At 43.2% G+C, this 22,670-nt stretch overlaps 1 protein-coding gene across 1 annotated transcript; it reads left to right on the top strand.

Moving 5' to 3' along the window:
- Nucleotides 1–34: 34 nt before the first annotated feature.
- Nucleotides 35–22,390, top strand: ajap1 (adherens junctions associated protein 1). Its single transcript, XM_071534110.1, has 5 exons — nt 35–66; nt 1,519–2,285; nt 19,352–19,439; nt 19,588–19,830; nt 22,318–22,390. The coding sequence occupies exons 1-5, from the start codon at nt 35–37 to the stop codon at nt 22,388–22,390; spliced, it is 1,203 nt and encodes a 400-aa protein (XP_071390211.1).
- Nucleotides 22,391–22,670: the final 280 nt, after the last annotated feature.

Genomic DNA, 22,670 nt, shown 5'->3' with positions numbered 1-22,670 from the left:
ATAGGACACGCTTGACTCCAACAAGCCATCATACATGTCAGTGTGGCTTCAGGATTGCTCTCCTGAGTAAGATGAGTTGTCACTCTGTAAATGTAAATGTAACTGTAAATGCGATCAACAGATATAGACCATCACATATCTGAGTGCAACTTCAGGATCAATACAGCCAATGAGGAAAGGGGGAGGGGCTTAAATGGCATAACCAATTAATAGGAGACTCCCTCCGACGAGCCATCACTCATGTCAATGTGAGTTTGGTATCAATAGATATAGATGATAGAAAGCAAGACATTTTATTTTTTTTGGGGGTGGACCAACAGACAGATGGACTGATACACGAACCTATAGTAGCTGCTAAAAAAATTGGTTTCAAATCTATTGTGACACTACAATCCATCAAATGACTTGATGTGGATTCTCATGGGGCCCAGTATAATCACTAGACTGTCTCTGTCTTTGCCAAAAAAGTACTGAGGAATTTTTCCTTACTTTGATAAACATGGTAGATTTCCATGGATGACCCAAGCAATTACAAAAGTACCAAACATCCCCAGACCATCGTCAAATGTCACCATAGACTTGTAAAAACATAACTCGCTGCTGATATGAGCAAAAGTTGTCGTAATGTTATGGCTGCCCCTGAGGGTTAATGAACCCATTCACACCAGTTCATCTTCTGTCACTTCAGTGATCCCTGCGAAATTAGTCCTCAGTGTGGACTGGAATTGGCCAAGGACAGCAAAGATGAGAGATAGCTCATGATGAGGTTTCTCCCTCAGGAATCAATGTTTAGCTTTGTCCCAGGGGGCCACTGAAGGTTGTCTGTAAAATCAATCCAGCGCCGGGTCCTAGCCTGGACAGCCTATCACCTTGGCATCTTGTTGGCGAACAGGAGTAACGTAGGGATATTACCAGGGACACATTTTGGTCATGAATTAATTCATGTAATAGTTGTACAGATGCAGATTTTTGCGATAGCGTTTTTGTGTCATGCTGTGTCTACTGGCATTATGTGTCACCTCCCCCCATCATCGCGCTGCATAATCAAATTGCCCTTTGGGAATCGAGATGACTTTGTGTCTCGGGGAGATAATGCAGAATATGATGATCAGCTAAACCAGGCCTGACCTTGTGTCTCGCTGTAATCATCCCTGGATTGATATGAATCTGTAACATCAAGGAGAAGTCCTCACCGCTTTTGACAGCAGAGAGCAATAGAGGGCGAATCCATAATCTTTCAAATGTTTTACAACATTTACTTTGTGTCTGACCTTTATAATTCAAGAGGCTCTCCGCGAAACTAATTATTATTGAAGCTCAATTGACTGGGAGTTTAAGAAGTCGTGGAGCAGAACTTGGCCGAGAGTGCAAGTTGAGGTTGAATACAGATCTGCACTATAGGCCATCTTAGGAGACGGAGGAAACCTGATTTGTATGGTTTTGAATATGCAATGGACTATGTCTGAATCTAAAATGTTCACCCCCCCCCCCCCCCCCCACCCTCCCTTTTCTCTCCAGTCCGACGTCGGCTCTGAGGCTGGGCAACTCTGTGAGGCACCGGGTGTGGATCCTGCTGGCCATGACCCACCTCACCCTGGACTTCTCCGTCTGCAGCCCCCTCAGTCAGGGCCTGGGGATCAAACTCACGCCTAAATCGGTGCCTCGCTCCCGGCCTCACTGGCAGCCCCTCTGGGACGCTCCCAACATGCTCCACTGGAGGACTGTGAGCCCGCTGGCCCGCCGGCTGCTCAACCCTGTCCCGCCGCCCCAAGACAGCAGGTCAGGGCTAGGGCCGAAAGTCAAGGGTCAAAAGCATAGGAAACCAGCACATAAAGGACAAGCGGCGTGTAAGGAGTGCCAGTCGAGATACTCTCAGACGGAGGCCGGTGACTCGGCGGCTCTGGTGGCGGAGGCTCCAGCGGCCCTGTCCGGCGGGAGCAGAGGGGACGCCATGAGGTTGTTACTGAGAGCGAGGAGGCAGCTCAAATGGGACAGCTATGACAAGTCTCAGGACGGCCGGACTACCACGGTGGCCGGATTTATCGACTGGGGACCCACAGGGACGGAGGACAGCATCGATGAGGACGGCAAAGCGGCGCCCAATGTTACGCTGTCCACCAAAGCCTTGACTACCACAGTGGCCACGACCACTAGCACTACCACCAAGGTCCCCCAAAGGACGTTCGCTGTGGTGACCACGCCACAGCCCAAGAGGCTAAGCACCACCAGGGCCACGGGGTTCGGGGAGACTGTCAAACCACCAAAGCCATATGGGGACACACCAGGTAAGACATGTACAGAGTTTTTAGCCTTTTGTGTTGTGGTTACCTTGAGAGCAGGCTGAAAAAGCCATTGTTGCAGTTGCTATTGTTGTGTTTTTGTGTTTCAGCCGTGCACTTTACAGGCTTCTAGATGTTGGTATAGCCACACCTCATTTCCTCAATACAAATCAGATAGTGCTTTGAAGATGGATACTGTCTAATGTTCTCTCTAAGCCAGTGGTGTCCAGCCCAGTGCCACAGAAGAGTCTGCAGGTCCAAACACTGCAGCAACTCCTCTCATTTGATTAACACCTAGAGAGGAGGAACTAATTAGTGAAATCAGCTTATGGAGTGTTTGGTGGGAACTTCATGACTCTTCATGGCACAGGACTGAACACCGTTGGCCTTAGAGGGAACATTAGTCTCCAAGTGTATACTATCAAAGCACATGGGTTGGCTCTCGCCTTGCATAGTGCATGTGACTTCTATTTGTCATGTGCTGGGACATCTAAGAGTGTTGGTTCCATGATACAGAGTGCACAGAGTGTCAAGTGCCAGACACTAAAAGTTATTAGAGTTGTCAGTGGGTTTGACTACAAGAAACTCCAAACCCCAAGCCCCAAACCATAATCGCACCGCCTGTTGAACAACCACTGACTTTATTTATGCTTATTAACGCTTTAAGTTATTGGATTGTGGACATTTTTCACTCTTAATTATTAGGGTTGATCTGAGCCCCTGATTTAGGGGCTGACAGTATGCGACAGCTAAATGTGAGTTTAACATTAACTTGGAGACAAAGATTTGTTTACGTCTGTAATGTCTGAAAACAATAAAAAATATATATTCTATGTATAGTACTGCATGCCAATGGACAATGCGCATCCACAGAGCAATATACTCAGAACAAAGGGACTGGATCAGAAATGCTGGGTGGTGCATTGCACTGTGGGATGAGCTGTGAGGATTAAATGACGTCAATTTATGCCAAAATAGCACAAACTGAATCTGTGCCTATTGTACTGGCTGGACAGGCAAGAAAGGGCTGTGCAGGCCTAAAATTCAGTGAAGACTAGATGCAAGGGGAAGCTTGCACTCTGAAATGGAAGAAACAACTTCTCCAACGGAGATGTCTAAATACAAAGTTTCCATTTTACTTTACATCTGACCAATTTTCAAGTTACCCCACACCCGTTTGCCCTGATTGGTAACTCTGACTCAGACTTTGTGTACTTTTTCCCTACAGCACATGTAAGCACATGTTTTTCATTCATTTTATATTGTAGCATGAGTCGAAGTGTGAGTCACCTTCACAGAGTATGTCCTTGACCATACTGAGGCTTTCAGTGTTATCCCCAAGCGCCCTACCTGCTTGAAACACATTGGCATATGTGATTTTTATGGGCAGTTTCTCTGTGTTATGAACACACATACCTCCCAGCCAGGCATATTAGATTTACCATTTCATTAAGTCCATGAGGAAGACAGCTTCTTAAATGGAGCATACAGGTCGCCATAAAACTTAAGTCATGTTTAACGACTTATGAGCAAGCACTATGCTAATTGATTCCTTCCCATTGGGTGCATTAATATAAATGTCATACAATTAGGCACCAAGCACTGAGGGCGATCAAGTCCTTGGTCATTGGCCACTCAGCCAGTACAGCGAAAAATGTCTCAAGACACTGAGGAATTTGAACTTTCACCAGATACCTGAAAATATACCCATAACTCCTGTGCCCCTGCTGCTGCTGGAAAATAGTCCCCACTGCTATGTAAAAACAACAAAAATGTATAATCTGGCTTTATTACTCAATAGAGTTTGTCAAAACAAATAAATACAAGACAATTTCACTGCTCCGAATGAAATGTTTTATGGTCACGATTCATCTCGTAGTTGGTTGGCTTGGTTCCAGGCTTAAAACTCTTTATATAAGGATTTTCTGAAACGTCAATGGAGGAATGAATGGGAAATTCACTTCCTGGAACCGGAGCCGTTCAAAAGTGGGCGGTCACTGTTGCAGCTCTATTGATTCACATGTGATGGTAAAGGAATAGTTCAGCCCAAAATGAAAATTCAGTCATTAACTACTCACCCCCATGTCAGTCAAAACTTCGTAGGAAGTTTGTAGGACCACCAAACACACATTGAGTTAGCTCCTGTAGTTCCATCTCAGCCTTCTCCCAAACTATTGAAGTCAACAAAAGCTAAAAAAAAAAAAAAAAAGCCTAAAATGGCCATCAAATTTCTCCAAACAGCATTAGTGTTTTGTAGCCGTAACAGCTCCTGCAGCATAATCTAAGTGTTCAAAAGACCAATATTTACCCCTTTATCATAAATAAAGATAAAACACTTTAGTTATGCTATTTGGAGAAATTTGATGCTTTCGACATTTTATGTTTTTGTGTGTTTTTGGAGCTGTGTAAAGAAGACATCTGTGCCGTTTGGACTGACATGGGAATGAGTAGTTAACAACTGAATTCTCATTTTGGGGTGAACTATTCCATTAAACGATTATATGTCATAATACCAATATCTAAATAAAAAATATGAACTGCACCAAATACTGGGACTAATACCAGAAGCAAACCTGGATCCCATGCCTCGTCGCCACCTACCGCCACTTCAAAAATCAGAGGGAAATGTCTCAGCGCTTTGAAAATCACCCGTTTTCAATAGGTCTTAATGGCAGTCGGATAAATAACCACTCTAGTATGGTGAGTCAAGTGTATATGCTGATTGTGAAACGGTGGTATATAATTGACTTGTCAATGTTATTGTGATCTCTTCATTTTCTTCCGACTGGGAGCTGACTATGAGGCCACCTAGGATTGAAAATGATCGCTTGATATTCCGTCCTGGAGGAAATCAATCATTACCGTGAATCACGCCGCTGACTCAAAGCCGATGGAGTAAAAAGTTCCTATTTTACCGACTAGGTCCTCACTATTGTATCAGGAAGCCGACTGTGTCTCATCAGGCCAGATGAATAGAACCATTTTCCAAAGGCAAGCCCCAGTGTTTAACTGTTATACAAAACTTTCCTTTGCCTTCACAACGCATTAACCCATGTCTCTCTCATATTGGCCCCTAGGCAAGATATAATTACCACACACAGACAGCGCTGCACTGGATTGTTGATGAAATGAAACCGTTGCTGAAAGGGAGGCGCTTCTCTCTGTCTCCCTCTGTTTGTGTCTCCCGCTCTGCTTTTGAGTGTGTTTACACGCACACTGACATTCAATCTCAACCTGATTAAGGCAGTAAGGTCATAATCAGAAGCGTTACATGGTTTTGATTCATTAGGGCATGTAAACGCCTCAGTCAGATGTCTTTTGTTGTTTTTTTCTAATTGCGCATGTCATGAAGGCCACCAGACACAAGAAAGGAGAGGTTGTTCTTTCCTTGGTTCCTTGAGACCTTTAGGCCGCTTTCACACCACAGGCCTTCCTGCTCAGTTCTGAATTGCTGCTGATATATGATCTTTTCTTTCTTTTTTCTTTTATGTTTTCGGGTTGTCCATCCATCCGTCCGTCCGTCCCTCCCATTCTCGTGAACACGATATCTCAGGAACGCCTGGAGGGAATTTCATTACATCTGGCACAAACTGATTAGATTTTGGTGGTCAAAGGTCAAAGGTCAAGGTCACTGTGACCTCACAAAAGACGTTTTTGGCCATAACTCAAGAATTCCTACACTAATTATGACAAAATTTCACACAAATGTCTAATAGGATAAAATGACGAAGTGATGACATTTTATATCCAAAAGTTCAAAGGTCAACTTCACTGTGACATCATAATGTTTTGCTTACCACTGTAGCTGAGAAAACGGTCTTGGGTCATTCTACAAAAACGGTGTCCTTGCAATGATAAAACAAAGTTTATTCTTTCTGTTTTTTGGGATGACTCTTCATATCTACTCTAGTATGTAACCCATACTGACTGAATTGAGGCGTTTCCCCAAATATCAATCAAGTCATGTATTTGGCTTTCTTTCCATTGTCGTGTCTCAAGTGAGTGACGTCAGAGTTACTTATTGCCACGGCAACGCTGACAAATTCCAATGTGAACGTTCAAATACAAGTCGCATGTAGGTTGCTTGCCTCAGGAGCCGAGATCTCACCACGTATCCATGTGGGTCAGATCGGCTTTTTTGCTGTTCACACTTGGAAATGAGGAAACATCGCATCTGTTTCACATGCGAGGGAAAACAGTCCGAATCGGGCCGCTTTCAGTATGTGATGTGCATGTAAACGTACTTCCTGTCTCTCTCTATCTCCCCCTGTCTCTCTCTCATCCACCCTCTCCAACAGAAACACATCAGGTCAGCGTCAACCCCCCCCGGGAGAAACCAACCCATCCACCCTCGACTTCCCCAGGCACTCGTATCAGCCAATCGTAATCTAAAAGCTACTGATATAGAAATGACAGCCGGTTCATAACATGTCTGTGTTATTTGAGCTGACCTGGGTCCCGCGAGATACTTTTTTACTGCATTCTCCAACGTCTCTTCTTCTTTAATCGAAGAGTCAAAATGTAATTAGAAAATGCATTTGAGCGGAAACGCATGCAATATTTCAAAAAAGAGGAATGATTGCACCCTAAAAATGTCAAAAATGTCACTATTCTTTAGTAAGCAAATATCTTTGTTGGTTTCTTTTGCAGCAATACGCATCCTTTATTCCTGAAAATATTCTTAGATAGTTTATGTGTATATAAAAGCTACCATTGACATAAACAGTGACCACATTAATACCTTTAAAAGTCTCTTCATACCATTGTTTTGCAGGCGTGTTTTTGGAAAAGCCACATTTGAGTCTTCACAACTTTATGTATTCTCATACTAATTTCACATAAAAGCTTCGGCTCCACAAATCTATTTATCGCCGCTACTCAGGCTCCCTTGTAAATGTAAATGTTTGTTTCAGCTTAGTCTGGCATGTTGCGCAACGTGATCATCATCTCGGTGTGTGTGTGTGGGAGTGTATGCACATCACGGTCTCCAAAACACAGAGAGAAGTGGTTGTTTGTGCAAGGGGGTAGATAGCAGGGGTGGAGAGAATACCAAAATATCCTGCTCCAAAAGTTTGCTGGAAGTTGACTTGGAAGAGCTTTGGAAACTATTTGTCGAAACGTTTTTGCGGGTATGAATAGACACAATTCATTCAACACGGTTATGATAGGGCCGGTTTTCTGATGCAATGCTTATGTTGAGCCTAAAAAAAAAAAAATATTGCGATGCTTTATACCAAAGGAAACCAAAGAGACGAGAGAGGGGAAAAGATCTAATGTTGGTGAGTCCAGCTTTCTCTGGACGCTGTTTAGGAGACAGGTTTGGATTGTCACTTCCACCAGTGACCAGAATTTGATTTGGGCAAATAGGGCAGATCTACAGCCTCTCAATTAGTGGGGATGGGACACTCTTCTCTATTGCAGCCGCATTTTGTTTGGCTGATAAGACAGGTGGATTTTTTTTTTTTACTAAAAATCTTGCCCCGATTCACAAAAAAAACACCTCAATTACAGTGATGGTAGACAGATACTGTTGATCGTGCTCTCACAGTGTTCCTGTGGCTATGGTACAGGAGGTGGGAGGTGGTGGTGGTGGGTGGGTGGGGGGGGGTTTTATAGCTGTGGTGCCTCCAGATGCTCACTGATTGTTCCCGGTGATAGTGCTGCTAGTCGCCGCGACCCCCCCCCCCGCTCTACACCGCGCAGATGGAGCTGTCAGCTGCATTATGGATACGAGATGATTAAGAACCGCAGTCAGAAGAGTCGCCGGCCGATAACTCGGGTCTCGTTAAGAGCGCGCGAAAGTGCGCGGGACGCCGTTTGTGCTGAGTAAGCGGGAAAAAAAAAAAAGGTCCCGGGCCAGAGGCTGAAAAGAAGCAGTAAAAGTAGATATTAGATAAATAGATAGAGAGTTTTATAACATTTGGGAGATGGAATTTGTTAAAAATGGTGACACTGAAGAGGCATTGGAAGTGTGAAGTTTTTTTCTTTTCTCTATTCATTTTATTTATTTACTTATTTAATTTTTCTTTCCATTGTACATTTTTTGTCCTTTTTAACCCCGGATTATCAGCTCATTTATTATTTTTAAGTGATATTTTATTATTAGAATTATATACTGCCATTTGTTTGATTTGGAGGGAGGGTTCGGTTGTTATGTGTAATGTGTTAAATGTATAAAATCAAAAAATAAATGTTTAAAAAAAAAAAAAAAAAGAAAGATAAATAGATAGATGAATGGATCCATCTGGCCGATAATTGGTCCTCCTGAACTTGGTGTTATCAAGTTCAGGAGGGGAGGGAGGGGGTTAAGCGAACGGTGGATTCAAATGAGTGCATGTAAAATGTATGTTAAGTGCTCAGGAATGTATTTTTAAAGGAGGGAGTGAGTAGAGTTCAGTAACGCTGTGTTTTGACCCGTGCTGGACCTGTAGAGGCGTGCGATGCGGTCTCTTCAGCAGTTAAGAGAGACACACAGAGACGGAGAGCAACCACTCTCCCCCAGTGGTTACCATGGCAATCCAATAATCTTGCTGTTACTCTCTATATCGACTCTAAATAAAGTGGGTAAAAATGAAGCGTTAAATCTGGACTTAAACGCTGACACGTTGACAAACGGTGACAGGCGACGCAGAGTCGAGCCCCCCCCCCCCCCCCCCCCCCCCCACGATTTCCAGAAAACTCAGCCAAGAGGAGATGAAGAGGGGAGGGGGGGGGGGGGGGGGCAGACCGAGCAGATGCTGCCTTTCGCTTTTCTGTTTCCTCCGCTGCTCGGGCTCTCTTTTTCTCCGCGCCGCGACATATCCGCCTAAAGGAAGAAGCGCGCAGATGTTGGCCCGAGCCACCATTTTGGATACGGGAGATTGTTCTTGTCGATCAGAAAAGGGGGGGGGGGGGGGCAGGGCAGAATTTTTAATGCGACCCCCTTTTCCGTCTCATTCGACGTTTCGTTCTTTTATTATGTTTATTTATTTATTTTTGATTTTTTTTTTTGTGGAGGTTTTCTGTTTTTTCGGAAGATGTTTGAAAGAGGGGACGGGAGGCAGGAGAGTCGGGCCGCAAACCCGCGACACTGCAAGCGCACGGTAGGGGAGGGCGGGGTAAGATGAGCCGGTTTTTACTCCAAATCTTGGCGAGGGAAAAACGAGACAGAGCTAAAAACAAATGCCCCCACCCATATTTCAGCGTGTTGACTTTCAAATTAACAGTACAGATCAAGGTTATTATCGTTTTGCATTTTTCATTCGTTTTTATTTTTATTTCGTTTTGACTTTTTGTTTTCAATTTCAGTTTAGTTTTAATTCGTTTTTAAAGCAGGTTTGCTAGTTTAGTTTAGTTTTTATTTTTTGAAATGCTTAGTTTTAGTTTAGTTTTTATTAGTTTCAGTGTTAGTTTTGGTCTTTTTTTGTAATATGGGGTATTTGTCAGGGCGAGATTGTATTGTATTGTATATATCTTTATTTAACAGGACAATGGACAGTTTGTAACTGTTCCAGAATTAGCTAGAAAGCTAAATTTCATCTGCAGTCCCTGGGCAGGTGATACAAAGACAGGCAGTTTTATAGAATACTTTACAATGAGAGTTAAAATTGCAATGTCCAGTACATAAACATTATGAAATACAACACATAAAAAAGTGCACTATGCTTGGTATCTTAAGGGTGCTAATGGTCACATGACTGGTTTGATTTCAGCCATGATTTAAGTTGTAATTTAAAACTTCAATTCCAAAATTCAAAATACTAGGCTTATGTATGAAATAAATTGACAAAGACGAAAACTAAAGACATTTTCTCTATAATTTTAGTTAGTTTTAGTTAGTTTTGTAAACGCACAATACAGTTTCCGTTAGTTATCGTTTTTTTGTAAAGCCTCATTTTTATTTTTATTTCAGTCACTAGTGACTAGTTTTCGTTATTTCGTTAGTTTTCGTGAACGATAATAACCTCGGTGCAGATTTCAAGTCGGCTGATGTCACTTTGCACCCTCGTGAACCGGCGCGGCCGTTTCCGTTTTTTGTCTGCCGTTAACAAGGCGAGCCGGCGCGTCTCCCCCACCGTCCCTAATACAGACAGGCGTACAAGACGAGAAAGTGTATCCTCCGGTAAGCGATGCCATCATGGAGGCAATATAGTCTGGCCACCTCTCCTCTTCTGTCAGCGCCCGCCGTCTCCGCTGATTGAATTATGCAGCGATGCCTTTGACATTGGGAGAAAAGGCGTTGCGGAATGATTGTTTCTGATCTCTCTCTCTCTCCGACTTTCCCTCTTCCCCCCCTCTCTCTCTCTCTCTCTCTCTCTCACCGCCTCTCTCCCGGCGCCCTCTCCTTCCAGTAAGTGTTTTAGATTGCTCGGCGACTCGGTGGAAATCAGCCTAGATTGACACTTTGACACCGCCGTTAATTGCCAATCGCTAACCATCAGCAGGCGCTTTGACGGAAAAAGGCTTCCCCAACCCCTCCTGCTCAGGTGGCCCGGGCGTGGGAGAGACAGCCTTAGAGGGGGGGGGGGGTCACGTGTGTGTGTGTGTGTGTGTGTGTGTGTACATCTCGGCGTGTGTGTGTGTGGGAGTGCGGTCGGCTCAGCCTCTGGAAGCCGTGCAACTCGGTTTTTACAAATGAGGGGCCCACATTTTTCAGGAGCTTTTAAGCCGACACTGCGTGGGCTGTAAGGCACCATTAGCCCTAAACGGCTATTTGCTATGAATGTCTGATAGCGCTCCCCCCCCCCCTACTTATAGACGGTCCTGCACACACACACACACGCACAACTTGAAGACTCTCATCCTCGAAAATGAGTCGCGCATAATTCTCCTTTCCTCATATTCCTCATTTGTCCAGCAGCGCCTTGTTACGGCTGTGTTACCGAGGCTTATTTTAAGAGGACACAAGTTCGAGCTCCAGCGGTCCTCACAGGGCTTCACCGCAGGAGCTCGGCGAATCAGATATCAAGAGGTCTACGGAATCGACCGCGTCCATGTCATCGGGAGCGGACCGAGGCGCGATACGAAGGGGGTTTTGGGCCCGGAACGTCTTCGCCGTCGCCAGTGCCCGTGGCTTACTATTTTAACAAGGCACCGTGCCTTGATGAAAGAAACAGCGGTCAGCCAAACCAGAAATGGCTCGCTACGGACGTCGATTGATCCCACATGAGGTTTTTTGTTTTTTTGTACATTTACAAAGCCCGCTCCAAGCTGGGGATCTATTAAAAGATGGCAGCGAAGGGGGGGTGGGGTGGGGTGGGGGGGGTATCATTAAACCGACATGCTCTCCTACGACATGTTCATCAAACTGTCATGACAGCGGAGGTACAAAAAAAAAAAAAAAAAAAAAGCTCATCTCTTTCTCTCTGGGAGCTTTTGATGGGGGGGGCTCAAAATCCTGCTGGCACAGAGGTCACAGGCTTTCCATCCCCTCACCCCCCCCCCCTCCGTATCCCTTTTCGCTCCCTCCGTTTCTCTCTCTCTATCTCGATCTCTCTCTCTCTCTCTCTCTCTCTCTCTCGCTCCGCAGCCTCTCTTGTTTGTTTGGCAGCGATTTGACCAAACAAAAAAATCTAACCCGATACCTCTAAAGCAAGGTGACTGCCAGAGGTGATTTTTTCCAGCCCCGACTGCCAGCGCACAATGAGTTTTGGAGGGCCAAGCCAAATTTCGCCTCCCTCCAACTGGCAGTTGTGGGTGAAAATAGAACTGGCCTCTGCTCTCAGATTTGTCAGCCTTGTCATTATCTGCCCTATTATCTCCCGGCACCCTTAAATGCACGGCCCCGGAAATTCGATTATAATGGACTTAAAGTTGGCGTGCGCGTGTGTATTGCTGGCCCTCATGTTCTTGTGCTTATTTGTTTCATTTATAGCTGCAGAAGGCAATTTTGCGCACTGGAATATGGCAGCAAGAGGTAACTTTGAAAACTATTTGGGCTTAAAGGGACCAGAAACACTGAAAGAAATGTTAACTTATATCCAGTCAAAAGTTTGGACACACCTCATTGAATGTAATGTGTTTTTCATTTTCTTAAAGCCATTTTGATCTATTTTGATGGTTCTTAGACAAATATAAATTTGAAAAAAATCTCAACAAGTTGATGCCGATGTATGAATTTCTTTCCGAAGCCTTTGCCTTTCCACATAAAGGCAAAGGGCGGCTACTTTAAAGAATCTAAAATAGAAGATAGGTTGGATTTGTTTAACACTTTTTTGGTCACTGCATCATTCCATTTTCCAGTTTTGATGCCTTAACTATTATTCTAAAATGTGGAAAATAGTAAAAAAAATAAATAAATAAAATGTGGTGCGTCCAAAGTTTTGACTGGTAGTGTAGGTGTTGTTTGAGATAGAAGACAATAATACTAGGCATTACCTCCACATATAAGTGTATATATTGAACTGCCGATGTGTCAACAATTCTGTTAAAAATCCAAAGTAGGTGACCGTCATTGGATGTTTTGTAGGGTCTTACTCCTCCCGACCCTCTCCCCATTCCTTTCCACTGCTCTCCACACATTGCATTTTTCAAACTCGTGGGGTAGGAAGAGAGGAACTGAAACTGGGGGGGTACTGTCACCCTTTAAATACCCAGAAAACATGTAACATCGTCCATAAACTGCTCACAGCACGCTCATATTTACCAACCCAGCCGGTCTGTGAACGGAATCACAGACCGTCCAGGTTGGCAAACACGAGCGTGCTGTTGTCTGCTTTGTTTGCTGATGTCACCGTACAGGATCTCACCACTCACTTGCCGATTTGCAGTGGTGGAAGAAGTACTCTGATCCTTTACTTAAGTAAAAGTACCAATACAGCAATGTAAAAATACTCCATTACAAGTAAAAGTCCCGCATGAAAAATCCTACTTAAGTAAAAGTACATAAGTATTAGCAGCAAAATGCAGTTAAAGTATTAAAGTAAAAGTAGTGGTTTGGTCCCTCTGACTGATATTTTATTATATATGACATCATTAGATTATTAATACTGAAGCATCAGTGTGTAAGCAGCATGTTACTGTTGTAGCTGCTGGAGGTGGAGCTAGTTTGAACTACTTTATATACAGTTAGCTAGTTTAGTCCAGTGGTTCCCAACCTAGGGGTCGGGCCCCTCCGAAGGGTCACCAGATAAATCTGAGGGGTCGTGAGATGATTAATGGGAGAGGAAAGTTTTTGGACTTTTTCTCTAATCTTTGATTTTTGCTGAAATATTGGATCATTTGAACATTTATTGAAATGAAACCATGTGAGGTTTAGAGGGAAAAATCACTGTTTGGTGGAGCTGTTAACAACTCATAGACATCTGAAATGTGACCCGACTACACACTGCTTTTTGGAAGACGTCAAAAGCCAAAAAGGTTGGAAACCACTGGTTTCATCTTTAACAATGTGTTGTATTTTAAAAGCTTGTTATATTATCCATTGTGTCAAATCTCCATCTGAAAAGTAACTAAAGCTGTCACATAAATGTAGTGGAGTAGAAAGTACAATATTTCCCTCTGAAATGTAGTGGAGTGGAAGTATAAAGTAGCATCAAATGGAAATACTATAAAGTACAAGTATCTCAAAATTGCACTTAAGTACAGTACTTGGGTAAATGTACTTAGTTAATTTCCACCACTGCCAATTTGACACTTCCTATGGGTGGAGAAGCATCTATAACCGACACCAGAATTGCATTTGGCCAAATATGGTAAATCTAGAGTGTCTCAGTTAATGGCTTTTGATTTTGGCTGACAAAACAGTGAATTTTTACAAAAAGAATTTGCCTAGTGCAGCTCGCAGGTTGAAATCTGCTCCCTGAGAAGCACCCCCCCCTCCCTTTCCACATTGACATAAATGTAAAATGAAACGATTCTCAGCGGAGATCTCAGCTATTGATCAAGGTCAAGGGCAAGCTCTATTATCCCTGAACTTGGACAGATGTTCATTTATAACCGAACACTTTCAACTTCCAGCCTTGATGTCAGCCAGAGAAAGGCAGAGCGGGAGAGAGAGAGGTGCCGGAAAAAAGAGAGAGAGAGAAAGAGAGAGAGAGAGAGAGAGAGAGGGGATATGAGGGAAATGCAAATGACTTGCCAGATAAGTTAATGTGCCTTTGTGGTGGCGAGGGACTCTGATTGCGAGGGGGAAGGTACGGCTTCCCTGAGCCAGCCGGAGATATCATTAATCCAAGGTTGACCTGGCTCGCCTTTTTTTTTCGCGGGGCCCGGCCCAACAGAAGTTCATTATCCGAGTGCATATGCACAACGAGAGGGAGGAGAGGCTGGCCAGGCAGGCAGGCGGGCGGAGGAGAAGTGGCCATGTACTTTCCAAAATGACGGGAGCAGCAGTTCCTTTTGAGACGTCCTGAAGACAAATTGGCTTGGATCAGCACCTAGGCAGCTGGCTGACGGAGAGGTGAGATGTATCGGGGGCCCACGTGGGCATTTTCATCATGAAGGGGTTTTTTTTTTTTTTTTCCTCTCGCAGCATGTCACCTGCTGCAGTGTCTCATTGTCCCCCAGTCGCTCTCGTACCGTATCACTCACCCACACACACACACACACACATTAACGCAACGCACCGCACATACAGTACAGTGTGATAGCCGTGCGGTAATCCTCACTTCAGGCATGTACTGCACAGTGTGGCTGTTTGTGGATTACTCTCCTCTGGCAAAAGTGAGAGATCAGCACTCACAGGAGTCTTGAGAGTTTGAGTAAAAACAATGCAGCGTTTTTGTAGTTTAATCACAGAGAGGAAGGCGAGCAAGCGGAAAGCATTCGGTCGTCCACATCTGCAAGCAGGGTGCGCTGCAACGCAAAAGCAAGGGCCTGCATAATGCCGCTCATGTAAAGAATTTTCATCATTTTATGGCCTAGTACTGGCCAATTGATATTCATGACCACAAACAGCTCAACAACACAAAGCTATTAACCAGGGATTTCACCCAAATGCATTGTTTTCATTGGCCTTGCTTTGGCTTGACCTTGATTAGATAGAATTGGATGCAATGCATCTTCGATCAAACAATCTTTGATCAAAACTAATAACATGCATCAGTCCTGACACTGAGTTCTGTTTAGGCAGAGCTTGTTATTTTCTCAAAAAAATATTTTAGAAGCACCATATTTTTTATTTTGTCCTATTAACGACTTTCTAGGAGTGGGTGTACAGGTACATATTATAAAATAGTAGTCTAGTTGTGTAGTACAATGGTTCTCAACATGTGATCCGGGGACCATCAGGGGTCCTTGAGGGGGTTCCAGGGGGTCCCCAGCAAATTGATGAATTGTTAAACTTCACCATTATTTAATTTACAAGACGTTAATACAATTATTGAATGTAGAAGAATGACTGTTTTGATAGTTTCACTGTTATCTCTCTACAATACAGATAGTCATGGGAATCTGGACAAAATCATATCTAACAATAAAAATATTCTCAGATTTTGGTCCGGGAGACAAAATCTCATCAAATGGGGGTCCTTGGCCCTAATGTAGAGTAAATTAGGGGTCCTCAATATGAAAAAAAATTGAAAATCACTGCTATAGTAGTACAGTCTACAGTATCAGGAATATTAACAGTACTAATAGAGGAATGAGTAGATGGCAGTGGGCTGGTGGAAGCCAGACACTAAGAGAAATGGGCTTGTCACCCAGAGGTTTCCAGTTCAAGTCCTCAGACTGGCTAGAGAAGTCCTGGCAGGGCAAGTGGATGAGTTACACTCTTCCCTCCTTGAACAACTACTGTTAAAGTACTCTTGAGAAAAGCACTTAACTCCCAACAGTGGAGATGTTTAGTGGCCAATAGTACAAGACTGTTGTCTATATGAAGCAGGGCATTGCTGTAAAATAGAACCAGTCAACTCAGTCAGCTGTCCCAGGATATAAGAACAGTGTATCTGTGGGTACAAAGTCTGAAAAAGTCTGAAATTATCTAAATGTAAGATTTTTAGATAATTTAGAGTTTTTATAGGTCTGTAATGAAATTTGATTGAGATACATTTGGTGATATCTAGTCAAAGCAAAGTTGGAAAGTAAGGTAAATTAAATAAATCAAATGCAAAGAATTGTGTAGTTTCACTAAAAGATGTAAAGGGGACGGGCAGTGACGTTAGTTTTATTTTCTTATTTCGTATTACATTACTACACTTCCAGTTGGTCACATTAAGTTTGCATGTCCACTCTTAGATGAATGCAGAACAGGGTTAATACAATGTGACAGTTTGGACTTTATGTCCCCAAACATTTAATTTCCAGTTGTCCTTTTTCTAATCCGGCCCATTTATAGTTTCAGAACTTTCATTAGCCATGTCTAATCAGAAATAGGCTGTTCTGACAGTTTTTTATTTCTTTCATTTTGCCAGTTAAATTGGTTTTAAATTTAATTCCGGGTAGCACTATAAAGGTTTTACAAACTCTTAAATTTGGAAACCTGCAGATACCCTGAAGAAGGTTAAAGAAAAGTAGATAGGAACTGCACCAAAATAGAGACTGGTTTCTCTCCATCTTTCCAGTCTAGATGCTTGTGTCTGTGTGTATCCTCACTCCTGTACTCTGCATGCCTTCTATTTTCACTGAGCTCAGACTGTATGTGTGGTTCACCTTTTGATCAAATATTTTATTTGATACACCATATGTTGCGTCAATAGATTGTTCAAAGACTTGTGATGTTTAATTCAAAGCTTTGGGCAAAAGGTACAGAGAAACTCTGAGGTTAGGAAAGGCTAGAAAAGAACATAAGTCCAGAGAGTGTGAGTGTGGTGTTATTCAGACTTAAAGTGATACTCTGCAAGTTCTATTTCATTCTTCCTGACACCAGTGTTTAACACTGGATAATATTTCCCTGTGCACGCATAGGTCAAGAAATTATACCAACAAAGTCAAATGTGACCACTGATCTCGCCACTCTGGTAAGGAACCGCTCCTGGTCCCCCATACCTAGCACCTAGGATGTTACCCATGCTTGAGTGGCCCTTCTCTGAGTGGGCTAACTTGGCTACCTATCCAGTAAGCTAGAGCTAATTTTCTCTGCCAGTTCTTTGGTGACGAGTGTTAGCCTACTTAGGGGACTGCTCTTAGTCTCACACCTATGTTGGTTGGCTGCCCAACTCGACTGGCTATCTATACCTGGTTTGCTAGGCTAAACTCCCATTCCGGGCTTGTTGTGTGGGTGCGTTTATAGCTATATGAACCAGAGGTTTGATTCTCTGCCCGAACCCGAGACGGGCCGGGTCGGGCTGGAATTTCCCCTCCATTCCTGGGGCCAGTCTCGTGGTCAGATATAACGTCTTTTTTTTTTATATAATTGGGATGGGGAGTAGTTTCGCTGCCTACGGCACCACTCGCTTTGCGAGTCCTTTGTGAGAGGAAGTAGGCGGTTCAGTAAGATCCCGCATGTAATTCTGAACAGATTTTTGTCATTCAAACAACTCGGAATTAGTTTACTTATAAACAGCCAACTTACTAAGAAAATTTTGGTTTTAAACCGGGCTCGGGGCGGGCCCATAAATGCAGCCAATGGGACGGGCCCATGCCGGGCTCAGACAGAACGTGCACAGGCTCGGGTAGGGTCGGGCTTGTTTTTTTGGGCCCGATCTAAGGTCTGATATGAACTATAGCTAGCTAGCTAGCTGGCCAGCTAGTCTGCTGTCTGTGGCTCAGAGTGTCCCCGCTCCTCTTCCTCCTAGCCTGAGCATTCCCGCTCGTTGTGGTTTTCCAACTATTTGCCCCCTTTTAGCTATTTACCATGCTGGGCTCCCAATTGTGTAGCACCTGCATGGTGCTCCAGGCAGGATGGCCATGAGTTTTGCTACTCATGTCTACAGGTAGAGCATTTCAGTGCACCGAGTGCTTTTTTCAGGTGTGTTCAGGTCTCTCAGGACCTTCAAAGGACTGTGGAGTTGTAAAAGTGTTGGGGGGACCACAAGGCCCTGTCCCCCCACACCAGTGATAGCAGGGCTTTAGTGACTGTGTAGGATGCCAGCTCTTATGGTTTGGACAACATGTCCGCAGTGGACTCTTCCACCTCCCACTTGTTCTATTTCATTCTTCATGAATGCCTCTCGATTCTTTGCTTTTCTTGATGTTGGTGACACCTTGGTGATAAGCGGTCGTTGCCTTGGTGCCTTGCTGTCAGTGTAGGCACTGGCCCGACATACTGTAATAATAAAAACACTAAACTGCAGTCTACTGCACCTATTTCTTTTATCGTCTTATATTCTAAACAAAATGCTGTTGCTGCTTCCATAAACATAAAACGCATCACTTCTTGTGCAGCAGAGGAGGAGAAGGTGTAGGTGTTTAGAATAGCGAATGTAAAAGCTTTCATGAACTGGGTATAGGTTGAATCTCTATTTTATGGTATCAATCAGCAACAGAGAGTAGCAAAATGGACATGTATTATATGAAAAAGTTGCAGATTGTTACTGTAAAGAAAAAAAAAACATCCAAAAATGTATTAGCCTGCATTTCTTTGACAACAATATAACAAAGCCGTAGGATTCATCTGGTTTGAAATATATCAGTTTTATATTTGGGTACCAACAGGTAAGATCTCATTCTATGTCTTCAAATAACACAAATGTCACTTTATCTCCCTTTCACAGTAGATATTCTGCCATAGATCTCAATTTGAACTGTAGTTTTGTCCAAAGACCACACTCACAGCGTCAAAAAAAACACCTTCAAATTTGCTACAGTGCACTCATCAAACATCCAGAAATCTCAGTCTGAGTTTGGGTTTATTTTCTCCCTTTAATGACGTGGGAATGAGGATAAGTTTTAAAAGTACTGGAGAGAAAACTTGGACATGAACTTGAGATATCCATTACAGTCGGCTGTACTGTAATGGAATAATTCATGTCACTCTTAAATTATGAATCGCAGTGGGTGATAGCATCATCAATACTGACAGCAGAGCAAAATTGCCTGGGTTACCATCCTCTATGTGGGCGCTGTTTCAGTGAGCCGCCCTCGGTGCTTTGTAGACTGCAGTGGATTTGTGCAGTACAGAAAAAATGGAACCGTTTACTCCCTAGTTTACCCTAGGAGTGGAACTCTTTCTTCCATAAATGAGTGTAATTCTCTTCTCTTCTGTCTCTTTGCAGGTTTGGCAGTTCACCAGATAATCACAATCACTGTGTCTCTCATTATGGTTATCGCAGCCTTGATCACAACACTTGTCCTTAAAAACTGGTAGGAAAGATTCCTTTACTTCATGCTATGGCATTATCACAATTGCTCATAAAGACAAATATAGAAGCTCGCACTTAAACGGAAGCTCACCCGAGGTACAAGGTATGATTTTATGTTTGTTTCTTGTCTTTGGTGCGTGTTTTTGTAGCTGTGCACAGTCGGGAAATGGCCGCCACAATAGCCATCAGCGCAAGATCCACCAGCAGGAGGAAAGCTGCCAGAACCTGACGGACTTCACCCCGGCCCGGGTGCCCAGCAAGGTGGACATCTTCACTGCCTACAATGACAGCCTGCAGTGCTCGCACGAGTGCGTTCGGACTGCCGTGCCCATCTACACCGACGAGATGATCCAACAGACGCCCGTCTACAAGACCGCTTACAACGGAAATAGGTACGCCGCCTCAGGCTACTCGTTTTTTTAGAGCTAAAGTTGGTGCACAGTGAAAGACCTCCTCAATCAGTCAGCACTAGAAAGTCCAAGCTGTTGCACCCGTCTCTGCAGCCGAATGACGTCCAGAGGCATCAGGCATCGATGTCTCTATCCACTGCAGCTTCATGGCCTAAATGTCATGGAAGGAGAGCAAAAAGATGTCTGCGCCCTAAATGTAATCCTTGAATATTTTTACTCCAGGTGTGCCAGTTCCAAAAACAGATAAGGGGTGAAGCAACAGAAGCTCGTGCACTAGTCAAAAATGGAAAAAAAAAAACATCCAAAAGACTCAATCCAACTGATGCAAAAAAGACTGAAATTGATAAAAAGTGCTGAATAAGGTGGAATGCACAAACAACTGTGCAAGTTCCTGTGGGTTCACCCTAGATGTTATGGAACTATATGCTGAACGGCACAAGTGAGTCAAATCAAATTCAACATTTTATATTCCTAAACTATGTTGGATCTATAAAGAAATAAATGTTCCAGTAATTTGCGCGTATGCCAGTCATTAAGACAAAAGCGATAAAGCATGCAAAGAGGGCAAAATACAAACAGGCAATAACAAGTAATATGATAACTAAATGTTAAACAAGAACAATCATAGTGAATCCACTGCTTCCTTCATGGAATCCTTGGAACAAGCTTTTATGCACACACACTCTTCTCCTGTCTCATGTTATTTCTCTAAACCAGACTCACTACACAGCTTCAGAGGTTTGTGGGAGCAAATCCACACAAATTGGTCGCATTTAATGCTGCTGTCCATCTTCCTGACACTGTCTTCTCCCCTGGAGTGCTGGCTGAGCGATCTGTGTCAACATGTCCAAGTTGCATAGACAAAAAAGAAAAAAAACAAAACGCTCAATCGACCGGTGGTTTTGACTGACAGGACAGGTGTATTTTTACATAAAAATCTTGCCCAGTGCAGCTTTAAGCTTTTCATCTCACTATTTTTCTGAAGCTACGTGAGTAATCGCATGTGTGAAAATAGTTCAATAGTTTCGATGCCGTTCACTGTCCCAGAGGATAACGGCAACATTCATCTAATTGCTGATTAGCAGCTGGAGGAGGAGAAAAGAAAGACAATCACATTTGGATACCAAAAACCCTGCAGCCCATTCATTATTCTGGCGCCATTGAGGGTATTTTGTGTGGAGAAAATTGTCAAAACTGTCTGGAATTATTTTCCAAGTTGATGTTTTTTTGTAGAGTTCTAAAAATACACACTGTTACAGCCAGAATATTGAGGAAAAGTCATGGAAGGATGAATACATTGTGTTTTCAGTGCTGGAGAAATGAATTTTCTCAATTATCTCAATGCACAGCAGCCTCAGACTGTCATTGGATTTCCTGCTGGGTGCAATCAACCTTAGTGATGTTCAAACACTTTAACGTGAATTTCCCAATTTGACTATGATATTATGGTATGTTAAATACAACTGGAAACTGACCCACTTGGAATTTCTTACTTCCCATTTCAGAGTGTTGAAAGTGGTTGAAGTTGTGTTTGTTTGGCTAAAGGGCTACTGTGCAGTTTTGACATTAATGTTACATAGACCAACTTAACCATGCAATTTTGCAAGTATCCAACTGTGTTAATTGGTCTTGAAGTATGCCATGCACAAAACAGAAACTTAAAAGCCTGTTTAAAAGCTTAAAAGAAGTCCCAGGTTTCCAGCTAGGAATTACTAGTTTGGAGGGCCATTCAAATGGATTTTTCCTATTCAGAGAGAAGTTCCCCAGTTAACCCTCACCCTACCATTACATTAGTTAACAAAGATTCAAGTTGAAACACTTGTGCTTGGATATGGAATCTAACTGTTTTAGTGTTTTACAGCTGTTAGATATACATACTCTTCCTATAATACAGATAGTCATGGAATTCTGGACAAAATCATATCTGACAATAAAAATATTCTCAGATTTGGGTTTGGGAGACAAAATCTCATCAAATGGGGGTCCATGGCCCTAATGTGGACTAAATGAGGGGTCCTTGATATGAAAAAGGTTGAGAATCCCTGTTCTATGGACACAAGGATAGCATAGGATTATAGCATTATGTACTTGTTTCTGTACTACTTTGTAGGGTTCGACTGATATGGGTGATACACTGATAAGCTTGTGATACCTGACTTTTTGTACTGACATCCAATATTTGTAAATGTGACCATGCAAAAAAAAATCAAAAAATAGTTAAGTTAAAATTTACCCCCAGAATTTTATTCTTGTCTGAAAACTCTCCACCAAAACCCAAGACGATAGTAATAATAATAATAAAAATAAATATGTAATCAAACAAACTACATCATATCCAGCTCATCAGAGGTGGACAACAATGACCGGACCATATCCCATTTTTAATAAAAGGCCAATATCGGCCCCATTTATCAGTCTTAGGTGCACTACCTATTTCGTTGTTCTTACTCCTTGCACTTGCCCCCGCAGGCCCTCTCCCACTGAAAGGCAACTGATTCCTGTGGCCTTTGTGTCAGAGAAATGGTTCGAGATCTCCTGCTGACCGGCTGAAGGCCTTGTTCACTTCCTGTGGGCGGACCAGACTTCCTGAATTCACGCTCTGGTGGGTACTGTGCCACTTTGTCCCGCTGCAAAAATCATCGCCCTCAGCCGTAGCCACCTAGATCCCCGCGGTGACGCTGCCCCAGTTTGGGAATAGAAGGGGAACTTGGCATATGTTTGTTATTTCTGACACGATTATGGTCTTCTGTGCAGTGCTGTGAACTGATTGAGATCGTTTAGATCCAGTTCATTGCAATATGAGAGAAGGTCATTACTCAAGA

Source organism: Centroberyx affinis, unplaced genomic scaffold (assembly GCF_046629955.1).
Source record: "Centroberyx affinis isolate AG114_WGS23_722 - 3 ecotype Tasmania unplaced genomic scaffold, CSIRO-AGI_Caff_v1 ptg002485l_1, whole genome shotgun sequence".
NCBI lineage: Eukaryota > Metazoa > Chordata > Actinopteri > Beryciformes > Berycidae > Centroberyx > Centroberyx affinis.
Note: the sequence above shows the minus strand (reverse complement) of the source record. Positions and strands in the feature narration are given on the sequence as shown.